Source organism: Dunckerocampus dactyliophorus, chromosome 7 (genome assembly GCF_027744805.1).
Source record: "Dunckerocampus dactyliophorus isolate RoL2022-P2 chromosome 7, RoL_Ddac_1.1, whole genome shotgun sequence".
NCBI classification, from domain to species: domain Eukaryota; kingdom Metazoa; phylum Chordata; class Actinopteri; order Syngnathiformes; family Syngnathidae; genus Dunckerocampus; species Dunckerocampus dactyliophorus.
In genome coordinates, this window is record NC_072825.1 from 1,175,615 (window position 1) to 1,198,844 (window position 23,230).

Below are 23,230 nucleotides of genomic sequence, written 5' to 3' on the forward strand. Positions count from 1 at the left end.
AAGCAATAGTTTCTAAGCTGAATGCCACAGTTCCAGTGTGGATGTGCTCTGGGGCATTCGTCTCGGCGGTCGGCGCTTGCTGGGGCGTTTGATCGGCAAAGTGAATGTAAAGTGGCGGGCGGCACGAGCTTGCGATACCGAGGGTATGTGAAATGGTGACGCCCCGTGATTCGTAAGTGCTATAGTTGGCATCTTCTGTGCCTCACACAGATACACGACACTTGAGTACCATCTAGTGGCTCAAATGTGGCATGGACAATAATTACGTAGAACATATAGTCTTCAGGGTGTCGTATTTAGCATACACACCAATTATTATACTAATCCGAGTTATTTAGGTTTTCATGTTACTTTACCAGTCACCAACGGCTCCTCCCACATCTTAAGCGGCAGCCTAAAATCCTTTGCAATTTATCATCGCCCATCTGTTTAGTGTCCCTGATTTGGATTTGGGTTCATTGGTCAAAGTCTCGAGGAGAGGTTTGCCAACGTATAACCACCTGGTTTTCACACAAAAATGGTCGGTCCAAACCAAAACGGCCGACTTCCTGTTTGTTTTGGAACATGGGCTATTGATACCTTTGACCTTTCATGTGTTCTTTCATGATAGACATCTCCACCACATCGAGTGCCGATCTGTGGTAGGGGCTCAGTTTTGCTGGTTTTCATCCAAAATTGTGTCCGGGAACCAAAACGGCTGACTTCCTGTTTGTTTTGGAGCATGGGTCAGAAACTGAAATTTTGCCAAATTTATAGCAGGCATTACTGAGTGACTTTTGGGGGAATTTTCATTCATATTAAGGCCCTCAAAAATGTGAGGAAAGGTGGAAAATAATAATAAAGATTGCTCAGGCCCTAATTCAGTCTGATGCATTGCTGTATTTCAAAATATGTTCATCAGATGTTTCTTTTTGTCAAAGTCATTTGCATCATTCTTTTTAAGATTTTCACTCTAAATAAGGCAACAAAAACATTGTTGCCGTCTGTCTCGACCGGTCGGGTTGAGATATAAAAATAAATAGAAAAAAATAGAGTAGAGGGATAGATGGTGGATCAAGCCAGAGGTCTTGGTCTTAGTCAGAAGAACATAGGGGAGTGTTTCTAATACATCTCGAGGTATTTGGGTCACTTCAGGATGTCTGCCTCCCGGATTAAATAGTTCCATAACAGAGGAGCCTGATAACTAAATACTGTGCCTCCCCATTCTAGGTGCGGCAAGTAATTGTAACTTCTGGGAGCGATGTGTTCTACTGTGTTGTTCGGGTTCTGGGAGCTCTTTAAGGTATACTGGTGCCTGACCGTGTAGTGCTTTAGATGCGAGAAGGACAATTTTAAAGTCAATTGTAAATTTGACAGGTAACCGGTGCAGTGAGGCTAATGCGGGTATGATACCATCTCTTCTTCTGGTTCCGGTTAAGACTCGTGCGGCGGTATTTTGGACTAGCTGAAGGGTCTTTAAAGATGTCTGAGGGCAACCTATGAACAGAGAGTCACAATCATCCAACCTGGAGCTCACAAAAGCATGAACCAGTTTTTCTACATCTGGTAGTGGCAGGAACGTTGAGATTTTCTTTATCTTTGGTAAATGGAAAAACGCTGTTGTTGACACTTGTCGTATTTGGGAACTGAAGGAAAGGTCCTGATGGAAGAGCACACCAAGGTTTCTGACTGTGTTGTGGGGGGGGAGGTGTAAGAGCATTTACGCCAGTAATATCATTTGCAATCTTGTCTCTGAGGTGCTGGGAGCCAAGGGCTAGGATTTCAGTTTTACTTGAGTTTAATAGTAAGAGAGTTTACTATTTTGGTTAGGTTTCATTGATAAATACAGTTGTGTGTTTTCTAATGATATCACCTAAGGGGGACATACAAAGGCTGAACAATACAGGTCCTAGCACAGAACCCTGTGGGATGCCTTGACTGACCTTCACGTGTGTGCATTCTTTATTATTAATGGATACAAACTGCAGGCGATCTGACAAATAGGATTGAAACCATTTTAATTCTTCTTTAGTTCTTTCAATGCCAAAAGACATGCTCTGATCTCAGGATTAGCATTTGGTGATCCATTGTGTCGAATGCTGCTGTAAGGTCTAATAAAACTAATACTAAAACGAGGCCTTTGAGGCGGTGAGGAGGTCCTTGGTCATTTTTACAAGTGCTGTTTCCGTACTGTGGTGCATCCTAACTCTGGACTGAAAGACCTCAAGTAGGTGGTTGTTTTGAAGGAAATGGTGCAGCTGATTGGCAATTACTTTCTCTAGGGACTTGGAGAAAAATGGAAGGTTACTGTAGATATTAGTCTGTAGTTTGGGTCAAGGTTAGTTTTAGTTTTTTAAGAAACGTTTTGATGGCCCTGTGAGGAATGTGAGGAAACATTGCAGTTTCCATGGGGCCTAATGAGACTAACTGCAATGGTGTATTTAAAGAGTCTACCTATTCTGCCCCTTAAGTTCATTCATTGTGTGCTGGTGTAATTCACTGGTTCTCCATTAGATGTCACTGTTGCTCCAAATTCCCCAGCTTCTCCTTCGGCGATCGGATGTGCGTGACAGGTGTCACTGCGCAATACGTACCCGGAACGCAAATCGCTTCAACTGGGTTCTATGCAAGTGCAGAATGCGTCTACATCTGGTTGGCCTATTTGTCGGCCGTCACACGTTAGGCATGTGTAATCTACGCCATCCGTCCATCTATTTTACGGCAGCAAGCGTCCCCCCTCCACTCCCAAAGACGTTATTAAGGTAGAAAGAAATTTGAGAAATCTTTTTTTTCTCTTATATCATATCCACGGTGCACGTGGACAATTAATGAGCCCTCTTTTCTTTGTTCCAGAAATTATTTTATGCTAGGAAGATAGATCGGTGTTTGGATGGACGGTATTTCCCCGTTGAGAAAAAGCCCTTAAAAGCTGAATCCATCATGGCACTCTTATGGTTGTTTACATTGAAATATAACTGCATTTTATGTGTTTTATTCAATGTATTTACAGTATGTATGTCACACATACCGGATATGACGTTTACGTCTGCGCTACGTGCATTGCTTAAGTTTTTACGTAGCTCAGTCTTGTTGGATGTCATGAGACGGGAGGAACCTCCCCATGCTAACCGAGGCTTTTAACGAGTCACTTATAAAATCACCTGCCAACAAACTACATTTATGAAGCATGGTTCTAAAAACACAAACTACCACAGCACGTGACGATGCAGCAGCGCTGTGGTAAAGGAGGCATGACGTAGACCGATTGCGTTCCGGGTACGTATTGCGCAGTGACACCGCGTACTCCAGGCGCCATTTTGAGAGCAGCACTATAAGTGTTTTCATTTCTCTGCTACGTCTTGTGTAATCCTTGGCAAAACATCATCTGTAAGTGTAAACTTTATGTTTACGGTCATCTCTGTATAAGACTGCTTTCTCTGCTAATGAGAGCTAGCTAGTTTGGACTTATGCCGAGTCATGCACTAGTATTGTAATAATGTTTGGACACATGTATTAGCTAGGATGTAGCTAATGTAGCTTTGTAGATGAATTAACGTGTTCTTGTATTTGTATTGTGAGAGTAGTTTGCGTCATCATACTGAGAGTTTTACTTCAAATACGGCAACAAAAGTGAATGAGAACATGAGGCGAGATGGCGCAGGTGTACCTAATGAAGTGTCTGGGCTCCGTGTGAGACAAAGATGACAAAAACAAGGTGTCACTCACCAGCACGATGGGGCAGATGGAGTTGGGGGGCAGGATGTGATCCCTCAGAGGTCCGCAGTCACACTCGGGCTTCACGTGGGAGGCACACTTGTTATGGAGCTGCAAGAGGTGACACAATTAATGCCGTCGCTACTCCTTCCAGCACAAGAGACGTGCACGTTTTCAGCCCATTTGCATATTTTCACCCTCACACCGTCAATAAACGTGTCGTCTTGTGCGAGTGTAAATTGGTGAGGTGAGGTGTAAATATATATTTTTTCTTCTTAAAAAGCAAACTCTAAACAAGAAGCAGCGGGACGTCAACAACAACAAGGTGTCCTCTTGTCCTCACCGTGATTTGACACCACACGCAGTGGAGGCCAGTCAGGCCCTGGTAACACTTAATGGTTTTGTGACACTTGTCACACTTAGTGGGACAGTTGCCTTCCACCCAGAAATGGTGCATTACCTGCAGAGGGAGCAGCAAAGGGTCGGGTGCGGGGGAGGGGATTGAAAGAAGTGAGAAAAGGAACACGGTGCAGAAAAACAACAACGACACGAGTGGCGCAACAATTAAAGGAAGTAAGAAAGAGTGACAAAAGGCCGCTGGGGCCTGCTAATTAGCAATGCTGAGCAGCGCTTGAGTGCTCCGCTGAAGGGTGGGTGGGTGCTTGGGGGAGTTGCGCTCGTCCTGAGCCCCCGTGGAGAATGCGTGCGATGCGAGCGTACCCACAAGTGGGCCGCACTCCGATTGGACGCACCTCTGTGTTTTTCTTGGACTTGACGTAGGTTTTGATGCAGGATGGCGGCGCGCGGGCCACGCAGCGCTCGTGGACCGTGTACTTGCAGACTGGAGAAGGCGACACAAGGACACCAATTTTGAAAAAAAAAAAGCTGACGTGGTTACACTTCAAGCGTGAGAATGGCGTGGTCGTGAACGAGACAAAGGAAACCAGCCCCGAGTGTTAGAGGTGTTTTATTTCCTAAAAAGATTTGTTTTTAGCCCCACTACTTCTATTCAGACAGAACATTTCTTAGCAACGCACACTTTTACAACTAAATGTCACCAATTTAAAAAATCCCAAATTCTTGAAGAATTAGTGCTATCTCAGGCAGCGCCTGTGCAAAATTGGATTACGATACAGAGAATGAATGAATGAATGATTTTCCTATGTATTTTAAAGCAGGAATACAGGAAGTGAACAAATGAATGTGAAACAGATGAGGGGTAGGATTAAATCAGCGTTGCTTCTTCCTACTCCTTTTGGCCACGTGGAACCTTGAATACTACCACATGTGATGTATTCCCATGTGACCTGTATGCACGTTCACATAAGTTCAACCATAACCCGGAATATTTAACAGTTATTTTACTAAATGTATTGCCTAAAAAATGACAAAAAGTGGATACCTCCCAATACCGAGTCATAATAATCGAATATTTCACTTGCTAGTGCACATTTCATTCACAGCAGCTAAAAGCATCTTATGTTGATATACTGAAAGAAAACATTAGCGATGACAAATATACGCAAACAACAACAAAACAGCAACAACAAAAGTGCTTTTGTTTCAAAATAAGTTAAATGATTAATTATGATGTGTTTTGACTTCATAAAAATTAGTTAGGAATTAAGCCTGGAATAAAATGCAATGAACTAAAACCAACTCAAACATTTTATTGTATTTCACGTGCCTCCTTGAACATTTTAGGAGCAGCTGACTCCATTACATTTATTAAAAAGATTTGTTGTCAGTAAGATTGTATGCTTTGCGTGTGTAAAGAAGGTGGCAGCGGGTAAAAATAAATGTTTCCAATGCACAGAGCCAATAATGTCAAGTGGACATTGACATCATCTTATCATTCTACCATGTAAGTGAAAACCATCCTGTGGCGGTCATATGAATAGACACGTTTTGTGCGTGCGTGCGTGCGTGCGTGCGGAGAGGCTTACAAGAGCAGCAGAGTCCCTGCTTGCCGAGGCCGATGAGCATGTTGAGACAAAGGTTGCAGTAGGCTGGCTTGTTGAAGTGCTTGAGTCTCCACACGTGCTGCCCGTCATCTTTCACATTCTGCACGCGGGTAAAAAGCAGGAAACACCAACCCATTAATGGACTGTGCTGTGGCGTCTTTGTTTAAGATGCTGCGGGGCGCCTTATCAGCGACGCGCCGAGTTTGTTTTCACACTTCAGTTGCTGATATGCAAGCAGTCTAAATGCAATTTGCAGAAAACTCACATAATATTGTGAGTATATTGAGTAAATGTTGTATTATATTCCCCCGTATCCGGACAAAAACAACTCCATACTGTATATATATCGAGCATGTTAAATTCCTACTGCTGGCAAATGTGTATAACATCCAAGGTTTGACAGCTTTCAACCTATACTATAACTACTATAAGTATACTTTTTAAATAAAAAAACATAAATTGTGATATTAAAATGACAAAAAAATATAATTATAAATGATATTATTATTATTATATTATAAATACGGTAAGCTGCTGACAAATAAACAAATAAATGCAGACGGATGAGCAAAAACAGAAGGTGGTTGATTGCCACTGAAGTTGGTTAAATGCTTCCATCTAGTGGACATCGTATAAACTACACGCAGACGCAATAGCTCTAAAGGCTGCACAACTCAAAGCAAAATGAGGAGGAAAAGCCAGCAATAAATTGGTAAAGGCCTTTGTGCACCCACCGTCTCCAGACCCAACAGAACCAGCAGTGGGATGGTGGTCATGCCGCCTTGTATCCACTCCTCCAGAGAGACCGTGCCGTCGTGGTCGTAGTCGATTTCCTGCATCATTTCCTGCAGGATCTACCGAGACCAAGAAGAAGGAACGAGAAACACGCGCTTGGCAAACTGGACTTTCATGTCACTTGGAAAATGATTTAGATTTGTTGAGAAATAACTAATCCCTGAAGATGCATGTAATAACAAATAATCTAAACGCATTCAGCACATTTTGTCTTGAATGTTTCAAAGCATAACATCATCTGCTCACTGAGCAAAATAATCTCATCATAGCTGTGGGTTCATGTAAAAAGGCATTTGGCTCCTGTTTTATTCTCATTTTAATTGAATTTAATTCAATGCATTTTTTTATTAAAAAAATGTAATAATAGCTGTGAGTTTGTATAGAAAGGTATTTGGCCACTGTTTGATTATCATTTTAAATAAATTAAAATAAATTAAATTTATGAATGTGAGTGTGAGTGGTTGTTTGTCTATATGTGCCCTGCCATTGGCTGGCCACCATCCAGGGTGTACCCCGCCTGTTGCCCGAAGTCAGCTGGGATAGGCTCCAGCATGCCCCCGCGACCCTAATGAGGAGAAGCGGTATAGAAAATGGATGGATAAATATAGATTATTTTTATTTTAAAAATCTAATAGTTGAGGGTTTGTATAGAAAAGGCATTTGGTCCTTTTTTGCATAAATGCAATTTAATGAAATACACACACACACTTTTTAGTCCTGTTTTATTTTATTCAAATTTTAAGTAAATAAACATTTTTTTTCATGATTAAACATCTTAGAATAGTTGAGGGACTGTATATAAAAGGCATTTGGTTCCTGTTTTACTGTATTTCAAATTCAATTAAAATAAATACACTTTGAAAAAATTAAATTACATTTTGATTTTATTCTTATTATTCTAATTATTATTTTGATGCTACCTGCATAGAGTTACAGTGAAACAGAACATTGGCCCATATCTTGCATCTTTTGCTTTTTACCACAATAAACGACATAAATAAGCGCGTCCAAGTGAGGTTTGGGTTCTTACGGGTTTGAGCTCGGTCACGTCCCATTCCAGGTACTCGGCCACGTGCATCATTTGGGATATGATGTGCTCCAGCTCCTGCAGTCATCACAAAAAGTGATGTGATCTTCCACTTTCACTTCAGAATGCAGGTCAAATGCAGTATAAGCTTTTACAGGTCGTCTTCATTTGACCTTGTCTGAACTTTAGAATACACACGTTGGAGGTTTCTCTACTTTTCACATAACTTCCTGTTCTGCTGTGTCAATGTTTTTTTTTAAGCTTCATCCTAAAATTTCACCCCAAAGCGGAATATTCCCAACTGTGTGCGAGTAGTGTATATAAACACACACACACACACACACACACACTAATAATACATGTAAAGACAGTATTTATCTTGCAGTGCTTTGCAGCCTTCCAAGCTGATGTTGCTAAATGTGAGTGGACGGTAATAACAGGCTGGGAACGTCACAGGAGGAGGAGTGGGAGGAGCTCAGACGCCGATTCCGGCTTTAATGACAGTGGCTGCCTTTCCATTCTTCCGTTACTACCAAGACGTGTGATGCTGAGATTCTTAACCACATGATCACGCTCCGCACACGTTGGAAAAGTACAGCATATGCGTAAATGCACCTTTCTGGTGCTGCTTCTCCCCACTCTGGTCCGTCTCCCCCCCACCCTCAATGACGGACGCTAATAACGGGATGTGTCCACCCACCACCATTTCTACTGCAAGCCTTCCATTTAACCGCTTCTACTCACTACTCAACGAGAGTGCACAATGTTTGCTTTTTTTAGCTGGTTCACCTTAAAAATGGAGAATTGCAGAAGTATGGGAAGTATTTTCATGGGTTAGCTCGCTAGCTGTGTCACATTCAGCGGTGTGAAAAAAGTGTTTGCCCCCTTGGCAAATGCTCTTTCACCTTCACAGCACTCAAAGCCCTTCCTCATTTCTTATTTTTCTGCAAGTTTGCCACACTTAAATGTTTCAGATCATCAAACAAATGTAAATATTAGTCAATGACAACACAACTCAACACAACATGCACTTTTTAAATGAAACTTTTTATTATTAAGGGAGAAAAAAGATCCAAAGCTACATGGTCCTGTGTGAAAAAGTGATTTTCCCCCTAAAGCTAATAACTGGATGGGCCCCCTTAGCAGCAACAACTGCAATCAAGCGTTTGTGATAACTTGCAATGAGTCTCTTCCAGCGCTGGGGAGGAATTTTGCAGAATTGTTGTCATTCAGTCACATTGGAGGCTTTTCCAGCATGAAGCGCCTTTTTAAAGGTCATGCCACAGCATCTCAATAGGATTCAGGTCAGGACTTGGACTAGGCCACTCCAAAGTCTTCATCCATTCAGAGGTGGACTTGCTGGTGTGTTTTGGATCATTGTCCTGCTGCAGAACCCAAGTTGCTTTCAGCTTGAGGTCACCAACAGATTCACAACACCAACAGACATTCTCCTTCAGCACAATTCATGCTTCCAGTTATCACAGCAAGTCTTCCAGGTCCTGAAGACCATCACACTACCACCACCATGTTTTACTGTTGCTATCATGTTCTTTTTCTGAAATGCGACATTACTTTTATGCCAGATGTAATGGGACACACACCTTCCAAAAAGTCAGACCACAGAGTATTTTCCCAAAGGTCTTGGGGATCATCAAGACGTTTTCTGGCAAAATTAAGACAAGTCTTAATGTTGTTTTTGTTCAGCAGTGGTTTTGGTCTTGGAACTCTGCCATGCAGGCCGTTTTTGCCCAGTGTCTTTCTTATGGTGGAGTCATGAACACTGACCTTAACTGAGGCAAGTGAGGCCTGCACTTCTTTGGATGTTGTTGTGGGGTCTTTTGTGACCTCTTGGATGAGTCGTCACTGCATTCTTGGGGTAATATTGTTTGGCTGACCACTCCTGGGAAGGTTCATCACTGTTCCATGTTTTGTCCATTTGTGGATAATGGCTCTCACTGTGGTTTGCTGGAGTCCCAAAGCTTTTGAAATGGCTTTATAACCTTTACCACACTCATAGATCTCAGTCTCAGTTATGTTATGTTTTAACAGGGGGGATCACACAGGGCCATGTGGGTTTGGATTTTTTTCCTCCCTTAATAATAAAAAGTTTCATTTAAAAAGTGCATGTTGTGTTGAGTTGTGTTGTCATTGACTAATATTTACATTTGTTTGATGATCTGAAACATTTAAGTGTGACAAACATGCAAAAAAAAAAAAAAAGAAATCAGGAAGGGGCAAACACTTTTTCACACCCCCGTATTTGAACTGAGTAGACTTTCAAAGCATCGCATTGTAACTGTGAGGCTATGAAAGCGTGTTTATCACAAATTTGCATCATTATTAATGACAGATCAGCAAAAACTGAAACAAATATGTTTAGAACTACAAATGACTTCTTTTCGTTGTTATTTGAAAGTCACAAACAAGACGGAGCCGCTTGTGAGTGCTTTTAGACGTTGATTCGTGCTTTTATGTCAGAGTAGCCGAAAGTCTCTCCACTGGATTTGTCGCTTTTTTGAAAAAGAGTAACTAGAGGGGGCTGATTGCTGGCTAAAGACACTGACAAAGTCGCTAAGTTGGCCTCACCAGTCCCTCCTGCCACATCTTCTTATTCTCTGGCAGACCAGCTGCGTTATGTGTTTATGAGCGGGGGCAAACGGCTAGCACCAAATTTACTTGTAGCGCGCTACCAGAAAATATTCTCTTCAAAACAGGGGTGCAGCCCGTGGCACATTCTAAAAACGTGATTGAACAAGAAAACTAAAAAAAAAAAAAAAAAAAAAAAAACAGCAAAAATGAAAAATCTGCAGTCATTTTACAAGAATAAAGTCAAAATATTAACGGAAAAATTTGTAATCTAAGAAGAAAAAGTCGTGATTTTATGAGACACTTATTATGATAAAAACGTGATTTCAGTTTCTGAAGTTACATAGCCAAAATTCTAAAGTTGTTTTACGAAATGAACTCATTCAATACCAAAGACGTATTCGTACATCTTTTAAGTTGTTTTGCAAAGGTCATGGCGAAAGTCAGACAAAAAGAGGCAACTGCACGCTGAGATGTCACATTTAGAGCAGTTTTAAGCCGTAAAGATGGGGGGCAGACAAGGGGGCAGAAGTGCATTTGATAAGAGCTTGGCATGGATCATCAGCATGTAAAAACACACTCAACAGCAAGGAGGAAGTGGAAATCAACAAGCGTGCAGAAGGTTACGCATTGTAGGGACATTTTAATGCATGCACGCACACACACACACACACGCACGCACGCACAGTTTAGTTCCAAATGTGAAAATTGTAAATAGTTCATGGTGTTATACAGTATTTGATATTTTGATGTAAAACAAGCCATTTTAGTGTGTTGTTTCTGTTGGTAACAATAATAATAATAATAATAATAATGAATTCATAATAAAAATAATTTCAGTAGTGTAAAGTTTAAATATTAAAGAAAGTCGTAAGTTGTAATATTATGAGAAGCAAACAAAACAAAATAAAGTCGTAATTTTCGGGAAAATTTGGTTGTAGAAAAAGGTTTAATATTGTGAGAAAAAAGTCGTAACATTCCGAAAATTATTATTTTATACTTTCATTGAGAAGGAAGTTAAAAAATTTGGAAAATTTAACAACAACAAAAAAAGCGCAAAAATGGGAAAAAAGAGCAAAGAAAGAAGCCGATGTCATCAATGAGAATGAACATGAAAAATAATAAATATGGGAATAAAATCTTAATTATGACAAGAAAATGTATAAAAAAGAAAGTGTAAAAAATAGCAGCAGAAATTAGAAAAAAAAACAGCTGTAATTTTACAAGAATACAAAATTTGCATTCTACGAGGAGAAACTTGTAATACTATGAAAAAGTAAAAAAGTAACAAATAGTAGCATAGAGTTGAAATATTAAAGTGTTTTAAGTCAGAATATTCGAAGAACAAACAAAATAAAGTTATAATTTTTTGGAAAAATCGGTTGGGGAAAAAGTTTTTTGGAAAAAATATTATTGGAATAAAGTCCAAATATTCCAAAACTGCTTATATTAGGAAAATAAATTTAAAACACAGCAAAAATGTGTGAATAAAGAGCTGAGAGTGAAGTTGATGGTGATAATTGGCTTTTTCACCTCCAGTATGTGACAAAGCTGAGGTGCAGGTTTTTTCGTGAAGTCTATATGAAACTTCTTGGCATATCTTTCCAAATATCACAGTGGCCCGAGCATCCTTTCACTTTCCACTTTACTCTATAGCCCCCGCTGGAAAAAGTTTGGGCATCACTGCTTTAAGATAGGACTTGCTATTACTACTATGACTTGAACAAAACAAAAGTGAGATTAAAATAAGCAGCTGTACCGTACCGAGCTGTCCAAAGAGCCGTTCCCATCAGTGTCATAGAGGCGAAACATGACTGTGTGGACAAGAACAAAGAAAAGGAGAAAAGTTAACCTCGAGTGCAAACATCATGCGCTTCTGCCGGCAACCTTGAAAAGCTGCATAACATTTATCCATTCAGCCGATCACGGATCACCATGGAGACTAGAAGTCACAAGGCCGCTGTGGTCGTGGCTTGGTGACATCACGAGGAGATGACGGCACAAAGAGCGTCGAACAGGAAGAAAGTTGGTTTTCAACGACACGCACTAAATTCATACGGAGAGACGTTTTCTTTTTTGGGTGCCGGAATTCTACACATTTCCAATCAATCAAATGAATAATTAAAATAAAATACACAAATTAAAATGTGAAAGAATTCTTAAAATTGTTGAATAAAGATAAAAAAGCAGTGAAGCGAACATTAAATTGAGAAATTAATCAAATGCTCATGAAATACACTGATAAAGACAAAATAAATAAATAAAACATTACACGCACTTCAAAAATATATAGAAACATATTTATTAAAATAACTCAACACATTTCAATGATTAAAACTAAAACAGTGAAATAAAATCTGAAACGAATACATTTGAAAGAAATCCACAAATCGGTTGTGATATTTCATAACTGATGAATAAAACGCTCAGCTGGAATTCAGAAAACCATCAACATATTTCAAATGAAACAGCTAGAATAAAATAAATTCATTAAAATGTGAAATCATTTACCAAATCGTCCACAAATAAAATAAAAATAGTAGTGAAGTATAATCAAAAATAATTGTATTTGGATCAAATCCACAAATGAATGTAATTATCATTAAATAAATTGACAAAGAGCTGAAATTCAGAAAATACTTCTTGAACTAAACGCACTAAATTCACATGGACAGTTTTATTTATGCCAAACTTGTACACGTTTAAAATCAATCAAATGGATAATTACACTAAAATTAATCATCCAAAAGTGAAATCATAATAATACATTTTGTAAGTCTATTAAAAATGCATAAATACATTTGAATTAAATCTCATATCCAATAAATAAAATGTGTATTTACTAAATGGATAAATAAAAGAGGTTGATTCATTCTGATTATATTTCTATTAACAAATGGACAAATGAATGAATTATTTCACATTTTAGAGTTCAATCATTTTGTCTGGAATGGTGGGAAAACGATTGAAGTACTGCAGTGATTCCACTCGGAGGCCACCTTTTATTACATACTGTAACGCAGTAAATGAACAGAATAAACGGCAATGAAATTATGTCTTGATTCCTAATTCCTTTATTTTGTCAAATGTTCAACTCATTGCTGTGAAAGAAGCAAACCATTTCACCACACACTTTTTTTTTTACATTTAAAAACGACTAATTTATTAATTTGGTCAATATGTTTATATTTGATGGAGATCAAAAACTCCTGAAGTTGTCAGACCAGCCAGCAGAGGGAGCCCTCCGCCCGACAAACTCTGGTGACTTCCCGCCTTCCTCAGTTAATGAATGATGAATTATTTAGTCGTCTGAATAATTGAGCACGTAAATGAGAGCAATCAGACCAAGAAGGGGGAAGGCAGGTGTCCAATTAAGCAAGCTAAAGCTGGGAATAAATGGGGTGAAAGTGCAGTTAAGATTTGCCAGCAAACGGAGCTGCTATAAAATGACGTTCGATACGATACCATACGATACGATACATGATATGATCAGCTGAATGGAGGACACTCACACTCCAGCTTGTCCTCGGGCCGTCCTCCTTCCAGGAGGGACAGGTAGCACACGATGTCTTTGAGCTGCACTGTGCTCTCTGGACTGGGGAGGGCGCTTATCTTCAGAGGGGTGGAGTTGCTTTTCATCAGCTTGAGCCCTGCGTGGGGGGTGAGGGGGACAAAGGTCAAAGCGGCGTCCAGAAAGTCTGTCATGTCGACTGGGGGGCTTGACATCAGTCATCGCACGGGGGGACGGATCAATGGCGGGAGGGGCACGCTTTTAAAAGTCAAAAGGCAAATTATGGAGCCTTGCCTTTGACTCAGGCTTGGTGTGAATGTCTGCACATACACGATGTTATATGTTATTACATGAACCCCCCCCCAAAACTATTCAAACAAAACCAACAACTCATGTCTGACTTCTGGTGAAATATCACTTTTATGTTTAATTTGGATTTCTGCATGATTTGTATGCATTTACTTCCCGTGTTCTTCCTCATTTCCTCGACAAAAAGCCTCAATAAAGTCCTTTAAAATGCACTTCGGACATTAAAAGTAATTATATACAGTATATTATATATTCTATATATTATGTGTATTCTTGTTTCAATTAAAAAAAATAAAAATTAGCTTGGTTTGACTTAAATAAAAGTAGAAAATATATAAATTAATTAAATTCAGAAATGAAGAAATAAAAAAGTATAAAATGTTAAAAAAAGGCCTAAATGTTTTTAAAAAAACAATTAAATAAATGAAAATGTCTGAAGTGTAAGTAATCAAATAAAAAAAGGACTTAATAAAAATGTAAAAAATTATAAAATAAATAAAAATGAGTGTAAAAAATACAATTGAATGAAAAAAATTTACATAAAATGAAAAAAACAACACAAATAAATTAAAATGACTTAAATACATGTGTAAAAGAAATGATAAAAAATAAATAAAAATGACTAAGTGGAAAAAAATAATAAATCATGTAAATCATGTACTTAAAAATGCAAAAAAAATAAAATAAAATAAAATTACTTAAATAAAAGTGTAAAAACATATAAAAATTATAATTACATGAATAAATGTGCAACTAATAAAATACATTTTAAAAAGACTGAAATAAAAATGTCAAAATGTATAAAATAAATAAAACAATGACAAATAAAAGTGTAGAAAATGCTACAAATAAATACAAATAAAAATGACTTAAAAAGGTGTAAAAATGAATCAATTAAAATGACAAATAAAAGTGCAAATAATAATACAATAAAAATAAATACCAAATAAAATGACAATTAAAAATGTAAAAAAAATAATAGAAAATAACTATGAAATAAATAAAAGTGGGTCGCAGTTTAATGACCATTGGAAAATGTGGATCCCGGGTTGGGACCTCCTGTTTTAAACAGGCAAGAGGCTCTAAAGATGGTAAAGTAGCTGCCACAAGTATGCTAACGTAAACATGCTAGGCTAAACACTGGTCTATGTTTCGCGTACCTGCTATGCTGCATTCAAGGCTGCTGGGAAGTCATAAATTTGCCACTTGGGAACTTGCGAGGCTTGACCCATAAAAGTTACCGCTATAAGCTGGCAATTGTTCTTTTTACCAAATGAATATTCATGTTCATGCTGTATTTACTGCTCAGCCTGTCTGATCTATTTCAGCAAAGCAAACTTACTTTTCAAGTCAATGTCAGCTCGTAACTGTCCGATTATTTCATACAATGTCATTGATTTGTGGTGGCCCGCCACTAATCGATTTGGCACTTGCTCATACACCCATTATAATGCAAAATCTTTGCGACTTTGTCGCTATATTTAGCCAGTAATGACCCCCTCAATATACTCTTTTTCCAAAAGGCGAGGAGGGACTAACGGAATGAAGAGACTTCAGGTGAGTCTGACGTCAAAGCACGCGGTAGCTCTTGTCAAGAAGCAGTGGATGTTGCTGTGGGCCGGCGCCCATCTAAAAGCACTCACAGGCAAGGCAATTTGATTTTCTTACTCCCTTTTTGCAAATGCATCACAGCCAATTATGCAAATTTGATGATTACGTCACCCGCCATCGCCACAAATAGATTGCAGTCCTGTGGGAAACATTGTGGTGGTACGAGAATAACATTGTTTTTAGTGTGTTCGGATGCCGCCATTTATATTTCTACTTTATCCACACAGTATCACTGCACAGCAGCCTCCAAGCGTAGTATCAAATCAATGAAATGACGATCAATAGAAATGAAATGGAAAGTAAAGCAGCTAAGAAGTGGGTGACGGTGTACGGCGTCTACAAAACGACGAGTGAGTGTCGGCGTCAAGCGTTTATTCCACGCACTCACCAGCAACTCTGGGCTTGTCCGAGGACGACGGGCTGGCTTTGGGGTCCTTGTTGCTGAAGGACATGAAGAGGTGTTGACAGAAGTCTTCAGGAAGTTGGCTCTCCAGGAAGGTCTGCATGAAGACCTTGAATCCCTCAAAGTCAATCTCCTGCAGCCACACACACACACACACACACACACACACACACACACACACACACACACACATCCAGTATTTAAGGAGCAGGAAGAATGTGTTTGTTCTTTGGAGTTAAACATGTGATGGGTTCACATTCTGGCACCAAGTGTGGGAGGCAAGGATCTATTTGTGAGGCAACATGACTTGCAGTGCGATTGCGGCACATTTGAGTCGCCAAAATAGTCAGACGCAACCTGTAGCTTGTACGAGAAAAGCCATCCAAAACACAACATGTCAGCACACAAGACGCACAAAGTAACCTACCTACGGCACCATGTGGGCATACAAATATCTCCACACAATACGCATGCCATAAAAAAACACTTATATAGTCCTGCCGCAAAGCATGCTGGGTAGCTTGTAGTCCTCTTTCTCCCAACATTTTGCCATGTTTGTTGCAAAAGAAGTAAACAAGGAGGAGTTAACATACTCTTGTTATCCAATGTTTTATTGTTCATAGTTCATATCATTCCAGCTGGACTACCCGACTACCCAGCATGCCTTGCAGGCACTTGAAAATAACAGTTTTCACTTATGTGTTATGTTTAGCGCTTAGTTGTTGATTTATGTGACGCGTTAACTTGTCCCTGTGTCCTTCTGCTTGAGCCAGTATTTGCACCAACACGACGAGAGACAAAGGAGGAAGTCACGCTTACCTGGCTGAGGATTTCCTGTTTCTGTTGCAGAGATAGAAGCATTAAAGACGCATGGATCAGCACAGGTCTCTTTGATAACAACGCAACACATTCCTTCTACTATCGCACTGCACATTTGAAGTGATCTGTTCTATATTTATTTATTTATTCTTGATCTATTTTCTTATTCTTTTCTCTCATGTCTTGCCTTGATTGGTTTATTTTGTGACGAAGTGATTAAGTTTATGCTGACATTTTTGCAGAGCTGCTGGAAATGTGAATTTCTCTTGGCGATTAAATCCATCCATCCATCCATCCATCCATCCATCCATCCATCCATCCATCCATCATCCATCCATCCATCATCCATCCATCCATCCATCCATCCATCATCCATCCATCCATCCATCATCCATCCATCCATCCATCCATCCATCCATCCATCATCCATCCATCCATCATCCATCCATCCATCCATCCATCATCCATCCATCCATCCATCCATCCATCCATCCATCCATCATCCATCCATCCATCCATCCATCCATCCATCCATCCATCCATCCATCCATCCATCATCCATCCATCCATCCATCATCCATCCATCCATCATCCATCCATCCATCCATCCATCATCCATCCATCCATCATCCATCCATCCATCCATCCAACACGTATTACAACTGCCTGCGTTTTCAGCCAATATTGTGCGTAACAAATACGCCACTTTGTGCTTAAATTTCACAGCTTTACTCTATCAGGTTTTCCAAAAATATATAACAAATCATGTCTTTTTGTGGTTGAATACGACCTACTATTAGTAAAAAATGTCATATTTTATGAAATTTCACGTTTTTTTTTAAAGCATTTTCACATTCCATCCATTCCTCATTTATAATTATTTTACACTGTTTTCTGCCTGTAAAACTATAGTTATTCTCCCTAAAATGTATTTTTTGTTCATATTTCTGGGTGTCTGGAACAAATTAATTGGATTTACATTATTGCCTCGGTTTTTTGTACATTCCGGTTTTCGTCGCTCCTTTTGGAACCACTTAATGACGAAAACTGAGGTTCCACTGCAGTTGTATTCTACAGCGGTGCACTTCCTTTCATACTTGGTGTTATGATGGCCACAGCTTGAAAATATTTGTATTTATTTATCCCACAGCGGGGAAATTCACTTGTTACAGCAGCAAGCAAGATACGCGTGGAACAAGTGGAACAGATTATTTATCCTAATTTATCATAGTCACACTCATGCATTCACGCCCCCACAAATTTGCTGATTTTCAGCCCAAAAAAAAGTGCTTGTGTTCCAGCAGTGTTAGCTTCTACCGTCAATTATTTGTCACAGCAATTGCAGACGCAGTGGCACGACACAGCCCTCCCCTGCTGCCCACCACCATAGCTTCAAAAAATCCAAGACCATCTGTGGCTTCCTATTGGAGAATTGGTTGCACATACCTCTTCAGGATTGTACTTCGCCAGCACGCCATCGCCATGGAACTCCTGCAGCACGTCTTTCAGCTTCTTGGTTGAATCTGAGCAACAAATGGCAGACATACAAGCATGTCACAGTGCGTGGCTTTCAATGCACCATCAGTACATGTGTGATTTGAAGCCATTTCATCACCACTGAACCGTCCTCACGACTCGTTTGACCACCTCTTGCTGGAGTGGTTGTCATCATTCTCGACTGCCATGGCAACGCGATCCATAATGGAGGGGAGTGATTGTGTCACATTGTGCGGGCTGACTGCAGAGTGTCAGGCTTGAAAAACACACTGCAGATGTTCCTGTTAGCAATGATTGTGATGCACATACGCACAAAGTCATTGCTGAATGTGACATTTGGTGATGCCCATTGTCATACCGCAGCCAGAATGTTCCACAGCCTCAACCTGCTGGAACACCCCCATTCAAGTGTGTCCTTTGTGTGTGCACTTTTATGTTCTCTCGACGCTTTTTCCATTTGTTTTTATTTCTTCCCATTTAGAGCAAAACACCCTGCAAACATTGCTCAGCAAACCTTCGAGCCAAATGGACTGTGTGCAAAATGTGCAAAAGTCTTAAGGCGGCAGCTTTGTTGTTTGAACCACCTTTTCTACAGCATTGACACAACACACATGAAACGGGACAGCATGTTGGTGAGGATCTGGGTAAAAATGAACAAACAGGAATGTACAGGCAAACCTGGGTTTTAAACGCCCCAGTTTCCCACCAAGACTTTCCCCCAAATGTTGTATGTTTTCGTACACCGTGTTGGTTTTCGTACAACGTTGCGCATAACAAACTAGTCTGTATCCGTCCATGTTCCTCACCGATCCAACACAAAAGGAAATCACTGACAATAAATGTAAAGCAAAAACATCAACTGATATGGGAACGATAAAAAGGGTTATCAACGAGATCGTAGAACCGCTGACGTGCATCAGTAATTTATCATTCCAGACTGGTACATTTCCAAACAGAAGAAAAAATGAAAAACAGCTAAAGTAGTTCCAATTTCCAAAAACAGAGACAAACATCAATTTACAAACTACCGACCGGTTTCCTTATTACCACAATTTTCTAAAATGATCAATAAGAAATTCACTAACAGGCTGGCCAAATGGATGAATTACTCGCGGATAGCCAGTACGCATACAGAGCTAACGTTCCAACCTCCATGGCGCTGATGGAAATTACAGAGGAAAATACCAACGCTACAGCGTGCAGCTGCAGTATTTACAGATCTGACAAAAGCTTTTGATACAATTCATCGCAACATCCTAATTACAAAATTAGAAATGTACGGAATCAGAGGGTTAATTTGAACTGCGTCAAAAGCTACTTAGCTAACAGGAAGCAATATGTGAAGCTAGGAGAATACACATCTGCATGTTTAAATATTATGTGCGGAGCACCCCAGGGGTCAATATTGGGACCAAAACTGTTCAACTTGAATATTAATGACATCGGTAAAGTGACGAAAGACTTAAGTTACTACTATTTGCAGACGATACTACTGCCTTTTGTTCCGGAGAAAGTACACAAGAGCTAATAAAAAAAGTCACACATGAAATGGCGATACTAAAAAGATGGTTTGATAAAAACAGATTATCCTTGAACCTCAGACAAAATAAAACAATGCTATTTGGTAAGAGCAGAAAGGATACGCACGCACAAATACAAATTGACGGTGTGGACATTGAAAGGGTGAAGAAATAGAAATGTTGGGGGAAATCTCACGTTAAAAATATACAACATAAGGTGGCAAGAAATACCTCAATACTAAATAAAGCAAAATGTGTCCTTGACCAAAAATCACTCCACTCTTTACTGCTTTCTGCCGTTTCCATATCGAACTTATCGTGTGGAGATATGCGGTAAGAGCTAGAAATGCAATCTTCACTCGCTAAAAAGATCAGTTAGGATAATCCATAATGCCGCGTACAGAGAACATACAAATCTTTTATTTCTAAAATCGCAAATATTAAAATTCACTGATATAGTACATTTTCAAACAGCTAAAATTGTGCACAAAGCAAACAATAACCTGTTACCCAAAACACAACACATAAAATGCTTTTCTACAAGAGAGGAGAAATATGATCTCAGGGAAGAAGTCAACTTAAAGCACTTATACGCCACCACGACGCTAAAAACCCACAGCACTTCAGTATGTGGAATCAAATGATGGAACGGACTGAGTAAGGAACTCAAACAAAGCACTAAGATGAGACTAAGACACTAAGAAGTCTTGAACTAATCGATTCGGCGATATATCGCAATATTACATCGCACGATTCTCATATCTATTCAAAGACGTTCAAATCGATGTTTTTATATGTATTTTGGGGGTATTGTATTCATGGCAGCGCCTTCTGTCCTGCACTTACACTCCCGGTCACTAGCTGGCAGCGTTGGCAGCACACCACCCAAGCCCGCCAGAGTAATAATAGCATCTCGCCAGAGTTATTCCAGATCGGTATCTTTACACTATCTTCTCGCGGTGTTTAGAGAACAGCTAAAGTTTCAACATGGAGAGGGAATTACGAGATGCTCTGAAGCACATTTATAAATCTGCAATTTGGATCATTTTGGCTTTTACGGCACCACAGACGGGGGGGCCCAGATTATGACAAAAGCTACGCCATCTGCAAAATGTGTGACGAGAGAATCAAATACTGCGGAAACACCACGAACCTCCGTGCACGTGTTGCCAGACATCACGGCCAAGTGGAGGTAAAGGGACAACAAGCGACTCGTCTCAAATAACTCTTGAACAAGCTAATTTAGCCTAATTGTCTTCAAGCTCACCGCGTGCCACCAAAATAACACTCAGTGCCTACTAGATGTGCAAAGACATGCGCCCTCTGAGCTCGCTGGAAGGTGATGGCTTTCGTTACGTGATGAACACTTTAGAGCCCCGTTATTCCATACCGTCCCGCCAACACTTCACTGACGTTGCTTTGCCCCGATTGTACAAAGAAGTAAAAATACGATGTGCTGGATGACCTTCATTTTGCGGAGCGAGTTGTGTTATCATGTGATGCCTGGACTGCCAGGGCCACCGAGTCATACGTAACAGTAGCAGCGCATCACACGTCCGACGTATGACAGTCACACGCGAGACAATATTGCGGCTTTGCTGCGTGAAGTTGTGGTGGATTGGGGCGTCCTGTGGTAGTTACTGACAATGCTCCCAACATTGAAACCTCAAACACAGTCTGCAACACCACCTTTCACCTTGCACTTAAGTATCGGGATATATTGAAATCGAATCGAATCGTGACCTGTGAATCGCGATACGAATCGAATCGCCAGATAATAGGCAATGCACACCCTAGTCTATTGTTTTGTATATTATTTGTTTATGTATTGTTTATGTATTATTATACTGATTATTCCGAAAAACCTAGACAATTATGTTACCACACTGTTACATCATATACAGGAAGTGATTAACATATTGCAACTGATGTGAACGGGATGGGGGGTGGGATTAAATACGCTTTGCTTCTTCCTACTCCTTTTGGACATGTGGAACTGCGCATTGGACCATGTGATGTATTCCACTGTACCGTGTATGCATGTTCAAATAAAATGAAACCATTACCATTTCCAGGACATGAAACAAAGCACCCTATGCGCTGCTGACTCACCGTCCGTGCCATAGAGCTAAAGAAAGTTGCAAGTGCCAGCAATTTGATAAAAATGGTAAGAAACACTTCGATTCACATATAAAGATGGCCTCCTCCCTCTACGCTCCTCGCTGTCTTCACCAACAAAAGTCTTCAGTCCAGGTACAAATGACGTTCAATGTTTATTTAGCCATTTTATTGGTCACTTCCAATTATTTTGCATTGTTTTCTGCATATAAAACTATAATTATTCATTCATTCATTTTCTATGCCGCTTGCCCTCACTAGGGTCGCGGGGGTACGCTGGAACCTACCCCAGCTGGCTTTGGGCGAGAGGCGGGGTACACCCTGGACTGGTCACCAGCCAGTCGCAGGGCACATATAGACAAACAAGCATCCTCTCTCACATTCATACCTATGCACAATTTAGAGTCTCCAATGAAGCTAACGTGCATGTTTTTGGAATGTGGGAGGAAACCAGAGTACCCGGAGAAAACCCCCCCCCACACACACACACGGGGAGAACATGCAAACTCCACACAGAAATGCCCAAATGGAGATACAAACCCAGACCTTCCACATCTCCTGCCTGTGTGGACAACATGCTAACCACGAGGCCACCGTGCGGCAAAAAAACTAATTGTTCAATATAAAATGTATTTTGGGTGTCTGAAACAAATTAATTGGATTTACATTATTTTCCGATGAGAAAAATTGTCCTGCAAAGAGCGCCTCTTTGTGCCCTACACCAGTGGTCCAGAACCTTTTTTGACCCACGGACCGGCTTGTGTTCCCACAAATCTCCCGCAGACCGGGGTTTTTTTTTCTTAACAGAGACAAGGTCTAGTTTTATTTTTGTTGGTTATGAATGTGAGCTTAATTTAAGTGCAATTTTTGCTCAAGGAGTCATTTATTTGTTGTTTTTTTTTCTTTTTTTATTTACCAGTTTATTGCTTTTGATACAATGTAATCGCATTATTATGCTATATAAACAATGAAAACTACGGTCTCAAAAAATGTCAATAATATCGATTATCGACAATAATTTGTAGCACAATTATCATCCAGCAAAATTTGTTATTGTGACAGTCTCAATTATAAGAATGAAAACTTGTTTCACAATTTCACATTGCTCCGTTTACAATCGGTCATCATTTCAACAGTCAAACGTTTTTAAGACAAACTTTACCTTAAATGACCGAAGTGTCAAAAGTATTGATATTTTGATTTGAGGATCGATTTTCGAGTATGAAGAGCTGGTATCGGAAGTATCGATATTTCAGTATCCATCCACACATGACTACTGGGTAACGAAGTGCTGGGCATCATCGGAATATCGGACATGGGTAAGAAAGTCAACATCGAGCATCTGCACTTCGATTTCTGATCATCCAAACTTTCCGT

The 23,230-nt window shown here is 39.9% G+C and overlaps 1 protein-coding gene across 6 annotated transcripts in view; it reads right to left on the reverse strand.

Annotated features, from left to right (window-relative positions):
• The window catches only part of dgkb (diacylglycerol kinase, beta), a 77,418-nt gene that overhangs the window by 48,469 nt on the left and 5,719 nt on the right, over positions 1–23,230 (reverse strand). Inside the window, exons 1-12 of one of the 6 annotated variants that reach the window (XM_054781150.1) lie at positions 18,366–18,595; positions 18,165–18,241; positions 16,719–16,739; positions 15,885–16,032; positions 13,578–13,715; positions 11,830–11,879; positions 7,483–7,557; positions 6,392–6,511; positions 5,640–5,757; positions 4,446–4,534; positions 4,037–4,153; positions 3,706–3,804 (exon numbers count right to left, since the gene is read on the reverse strand). In XM_054781150.1, the coding sequence (XP_054637125.1) occupies positions 3,706–3,804; positions 4,037–4,153; positions 4,446–4,534; positions 5,640–5,757; positions 6,392–6,511; positions 7,483–7,557; positions 11,830–11,879; positions 13,578–13,715; positions 15,885–16,032; positions 16,719–16,739; positions 18,165–18,241; positions 18,366–18,390 (1,077 nt within the window). In that variant the 5' untranslated portion in view covers positions 18,391–18,595. Of the gene's footprint in view, positions 1–3,705; positions 3,805–4,036; positions 4,154–4,445; positions 4,535–5,639; positions 5,758–6,391; positions 6,512–7,482; positions 7,558–11,829; positions 11,880–13,577; positions 13,716–15,884; positions 16,033–16,718; positions 16,740–18,164; positions 18,242–18,333; positions 18,597–23,230 lie in introns of those variants that run through there. The other 5 variants (XM_054781152.1, XM_054781148.1, XM_054781151.1 and 2 more) reach the window with 5 other exon arrangements.